The following is a 5,611-nucleotide window of genomic DNA, read 5'->3' as shown; positions in this document are numbered from 1 at the left end:
ATTGTTTTATATATATATATATATATATATATATATATATATATATATATATATATATATATATATATATATTATATATATATATATAGTGAATGATGTTTATGATCCTATTTGATGGGTTTATATTACTATATGCAGAATAATTAAAACCAGACGCTGAATGCAGATGGACGTCGGTCGGTATAAATAATAATCCATCAACACACAAAAAGACCAAAATATTGTACTGTGACCCAATTCTCACCTCTAATAAATGCCGTTATGTAACCAGACAAAACAAATCAGAAATGATGAGTGGTGACTGTATATACAGTTTGGCATAGAGATAACTTTCTGTTTGCATTAAATGCATTGATTAGCCTGTTAAAATTTGACATTTTAAATTATATTAAAGGGGTGGTTCATTGCGATTTCTCTTTTTTAATGTTATTTAGTGTGTAATGTTGCTGTTTGAGCATAAACAATATGTGCAAAGATACGAAGCTGAAAGTTCAATGCAAACGTCTTTTAAAATTCTGGCAGTTTAATGCCTACAAAAATGGCTCGTAGGGACTACAAGAAGTTCCTTCCCGGGTTCGGGACATCACAAACCCAGATAAACCCCGCCCTCGGGAAAAGGCAACAAAGGGGGCGAGGCCATGTTGCGCTGCTTTAGAGAAGAGGAAGAGAAAACTAGGGGTACACGTAAAAATCTGTTCATATATGAATCGCGATTCTGTCTTCTAACGATTCTAATGGATTCACAAGTTTCAAAATCAATGTTCTAAAGCAACGGTTCTTAATACTGTTCCTTGTGTTCCCCTGCTCTGCATCTCTCTCTCTCTCTCTCTCTCTCTCTCTCTCTCTCATATTCAGCTCAGCTCCAACAATGAACTGTTCCAATTATATACTTATTTTCACATAGCTATGAGAAGCATTAAACATGGACGCGCATGCGGTTGCTGTATTGTATTAAAGCTTTAATCAGGGTAAAACCGTAGATTAAAAGCTAACATAAGCAGTAGCATTTACAACAGCATATCTAAAAGTATGAGACAACAAACAAAAAACATAGGCCTACCACTAAAAGCCATGCTTGCACAGGTTCTGCACAATCCTTTTCAATAATATCCTCTGTTTACAATACAACCGGAGCACATGCCACTGAGGTGACGGGCGGGACGTTTAGACACGCACTAGAGGCGGTTTAGCCAATCACAACACACTGGGCTAGTTAACCAATCAGAGCCCATCGCCTATTTCTGAGGGCGGGGCTTCATAAAAACAGGAAAATATCAGCCCGTTTCTCAGAGAAGAAACAGAACGGTGTGGAATAAAGGTAAATTATGTGATTTTAAACAAAGCATTAACACATGTTAGACTGCACCCCATAAACACAATCAAGCCTAGAAAAAACCCAGTGAACCACCCCTTTAAAATAATATATAAATTAAAGATGCGAAAGTTGGGTCAGTAAGTTTGTTTTTTATTTAGCAAGGATGCATTAAATTGATCAAAGGATATCTGAGGGAGGGGCTTCATAAAAACAGGAAAATATCAGCCCGTTTCTCAGAGAAGAAACAGAACGGTGTGGAATAAAGGTAAATTATGTGATTTTAAACAAAGCATTAACACATGTTAGACTGCACCCCATAAACACAATCAAGCCTAGAAAAAACCCAGTGAACCACCCCTTTAAAATAATATATAAATTAAAGATGCGAAAGTTGGGTCAGTAAGTTTGTTTTTTATTTAGCAAGGATGCATTAAATTGATCAAAGGATATCTATTATTTTTTAAACTTTATATTCATCAAAGAATTGTATCACAGTTTCCACAAAAATATGAAACTCTTTTCAAAATGTATAATGAGTAATGTTTTCTTGAGCACCAAATCAGCACATTAGAATGATTTCTGAAGGATCACATGACACTGAGGACTGGAGTAATGATGCTGAAAATTCAGCTTTGGGAAGAAATTACATTTTAAAATGGATTCAAATAGAAAACATTTATTTGAAATAGACATAATACTTCATAATATTGCTGTTTTTACTGTATTTTGATCCAATTAATGCAGCTTTGTTGAACAGAAGAGATTAAATAATCTTACTGACCCCAAACTTTTGAACGACAGTATATATCATTTTTTTTATTTAACAAGTATTTTCCACATGTCCCTCAACAGAAGTGTGCAAATAAGATGCCTGTTTTTTTTTTTATCCAACTCCTTTGCATTCGCTGCTTTTTGCACCTGAAAAGACTAAAAACTAAGACAACCTTTCTATCGAGCTTTTTCAAGTCACTACAGTACAATGGATGAGCTCATAACCACTACATTAACATGCATAAGCTCAGTAATTAGCATGCACATCCCTTGCTCATGCATCTACATCTACACGGACACAACACTGTTACGCCATGCAGACGTCACATAGCATATCAATCGGAGTACTTAAGATCAATTTGACATTTAATGGACCTTTACTAATATTTGGATGCCGTTTTGTGTTTTTCCCCCTCTGTTTGCGCAGATCATCTTGAAGTAAACCACAGAAGAGGAACGGGGTGTCAGGAAGCTGCTTTGAGAAACCCAAGAAGATCCCCGTGTAAATACGACCTGCCCTCACCTTTAGAACTACAGCAACCTGCATGCTAAAGTGTAAACACACAAAACACACACCATATACCTGTTATGCTTGCAAAAGTGACTCAACCGGTTTCTAACTTAAAAGATATAAAAACGAGACAAGAAAACATGTGTGTATATATATATATATATATATATACACATTTAATATATATAATGTACAGCAAGTTTCTTAGAGGCATAAGTGAGATTCATCCCAATGATCGGTCACCCATCAGATAATGTGTATTTTTCTCCCATGGTTGTTTTAAATACAAATGCACAATGAGTGGGCGACGAGCTAGAAAACACACACTCAAACAGTTTGCACTGTCGGAAATAGTGCTTAATAAGTGCTTGATTGTCTTGAACGGGAGGACATCTCCTGCAGAGTATGTCTTAAACATCCCCATGCACCCTCTAGATAGGGGAAAGAGGGGGTTTATTTCTTATTTTAATACACAAAAACACCGAATGTCAAACGGCGGACACAAAGAAGATTGTCTACTGGTCAGAATGCGCTCCTCTTCTTGGACTTGAGCTATCTTCGGAAACTATTAGAGAAGCTATTATTTCCAACTCTTCATCCCCAGTGGCCAAAGAAAGGTTTACAACGACACAAAGCGCATAACGGTTGAAAACCAGTCAGCGTCGGAAGTGCGAATGTGGCAAACCACGTGCCATGCAATCACTTTTCTGTCTGTGTCTCTGCTAAAGGACTGTGTTTTACTCCTTTCTTTTTTTGTTTTTAAATGGACACTGAATGATCTTGATGCACCCGTGGAAACACTGGCCATCAGGGAGTCGACTCTGGCTTCTATCCCGTGCCAAGGGCTTACATTAAACTGGAGAGCTGCTGTAAACAAACTCGTACACGAGACGGACTTCTCCAAAATGTCTGGGGCCTGTTTGTAGTCCCACTCACACAGTGCCCAGTGAGCAGAAATGACGATGACGTGGGGGAAACGTTGCAGTAGACTATCTTTGACACATTGTGAATGGAGGGTGCTGTGCTCTCGCCGATAATCCTGTTTTATTTGATAAACAGTAGAAGTGCCTAAAAAAAAAAATATTTTACACAGCAAGCATCTTAAGAAGATGATTTTATGTGGGGTTGGGGGTTATAAAACAATTTAAAGCAGAGCTCCTGAAATGATTTTGGACAGAAAAGAGACGAAAAACGAAACAAAACATGTAGTTAAATGCATTTCATGCACATCATGGTCTGTTTCATTACACAATATCGATGTTGCTAGAAATTGGAGCAAGATGGCATAGGCAGAATGTTTGTTTTGTTGTACGATGTTAGCTTTTATGCTTTCTTGGAGTAGTTGACATTGGAAATGTAAGGAACTTCGAGCTAAATGTCTGTAACACGCATGACGTTTTGAGTTTGGTAAACGATTGTCATTGCGGTGTTTTCTTAACTAGTTATGTTGAGTCTGAGGGCTGTCCTCCGTTAAAGAAATAGTTCACTCAAAAATAAAAAATTGCTGTTAATGTACTCTCCCTCAGACCATCCAAAATGTAGATCAGTTTCCTCATTGGAACAGATTTGGAGAAATTTAGCATTACATCACTTGCTCACCAATGGATCCTCTGCAGTGAATGGGTGCCGTCAGAATGAGAGTCCAAACAGATGATAAAAACATCACAATAATCCACAAGTAATCCACATGATGCCAGTCCATCAGTTAACATCTTGTGAAGCCAAAAGCTGTGTGTTTGGAAGAAACCAATCCATCATTAATGTGTTTTTAACTTCAAACTAATGCTTCTGGCTAAAATATTAGTCCTCTATCCATAATAACATTTTCTGCAGTGAAAAAGTCATCTCGTCTGAATCAGGAGAGAAATGCCCAGATCAAGCACCGTTTACAAGCCAAAACAGCTCTAAACAAATATGTGAGTGGATTTTGATGTGAGAGAACAACTGGACTTTTTCACTGGAGAAGGCAATTTTATGGATTATGGTATTTTAGCCGGAAGCAATGGTTTAAAGTTACAGTAAAACATCTTAATGATGGGTTTGTTTCTTAAAAACGTGCATGTTTTGGCTTCACAAGACATTAATTGATGGACTGGAGTCGTGTGGATTACTTGTGGGACTATTGTGATGTTTTTATCAGCTGTTTGGACTGTCATTTTGACGGCACCCATTCACTGCAGATAATCCGTTGGTGAGCGACTGATGTAATACTAAATCTGTTCCCATCACGAAACAAACTCTTCTACATCCTGGATGGCCTGGATGGAGTATATTTTCAGTTAATTTTCATTTTTTGGGTGAACTACTACTTTAACAATGAGTCTGTCGTTTTCTTAGTATAGCAAAACATTTAACAGCATCATTTAGTTTTTATTTGGATGGTGTTTTACCTGGAATAGTGCACACAGCCTTCTTTTCCTCCCTGATTTGAGATGGGTGAAGCGTGTGTATGCACATGCCTGAATGCATGTTTGAGTGTGTTATTGATCCAATCAGAACCATCATGTATTTTCATGGTGCTTGATTAACACAGGCAATCCACAGAGAGACGTTTGGTTTTGCAGGAATATGGCACTGGTCTTAGCATTTGTTTTTGTTTTTTTAGAATTTTTTTGTTTGTTTTTTCCCTTTAGGTTTTTTTTTTTTTTTTTTGTCGCAAAAGTTACAGTTTTAATGTAATTTTTGATGTGGAAAGTGATTTAAATAGATTTTATTGTCATTCTGTTCATTCTTTTTTGTTTTTTGTTGTTGTTTTGTTGAATACTAGAACACAGAACAATGGTGTAACCTATTTTAAAAATGAATGTAATTTATTAAGCTGGGCTTAGCTACGCGCGGTTGTCCTCGGCCAATCAGGAGCCGGTTCTAGATCTCTCGTTCGGGACGTCACGCCGTAGCGCAAGCGAGGCTATAGAACTGCTTGTGTTATGTAAAAATGTTTATTGTATAGGTAAAGTTTTACCAATAAAAAAAAAAAAAAGTAAAATAGAAAAAAGTAAAAATAAAATAAAATG

General features: G+C 36.9%; 1 protein-coding gene across 15 annotated transcripts in view; it reads left to right on the top strand.

Annotated features, from left to right (window-relative positions):
* LOC107559795 (muscleblind-like protein 2a) overlaps positions 1 to 4,127 on the top strand; it is a 111,287-nt gene extending 107,160 nt beyond the window's left edge. For 9 of the 15 annotated variants that reach the window (XM_016243763.1, XM_016243756.1, XM_016243759.1 and 6 more), the window contains one exon: positions 2,514 to 4,127. In XM_016243763.1, the coding sequence (XP_016099249.1) occupies positions 2,514 to 2,638 (125 nt within the window). In that variant the 3' untranslated portion in view covers positions 2,639 to 4,127. The remainder of the gene's footprint in view (positions 1 to 2,513) is intronic. The other 6 variants (XM_016243765.1, XM_016243762.1, XM_016243764.1 and 3 more) reach the window with 1 other exon arrangement.
* Positions 4,128 to 5,611: the final 1,484 nt, after the last annotated feature.

This window comes from Sinocyclocheilus grahami, unplaced genomic scaffold, assembly GCF_001515645.1.
Source record: "Sinocyclocheilus grahami isolate Dianchi unplaced genomic scaffold, SAMN03320097.WGS_v1.1 scaffold699.1, whole genome shotgun sequence".
Classification (NCBI taxonomy): Eukaryota; Metazoa; Chordata; class Actinopteri; order Cypriniformes; family Cyprinidae; genus Sinocyclocheilus; species Sinocyclocheilus grahami.
The sequence above is the reverse complement of the archived record's forward strand: the minus strand, read 5'-3'. Positions and strand labels throughout refer to the sequence as shown.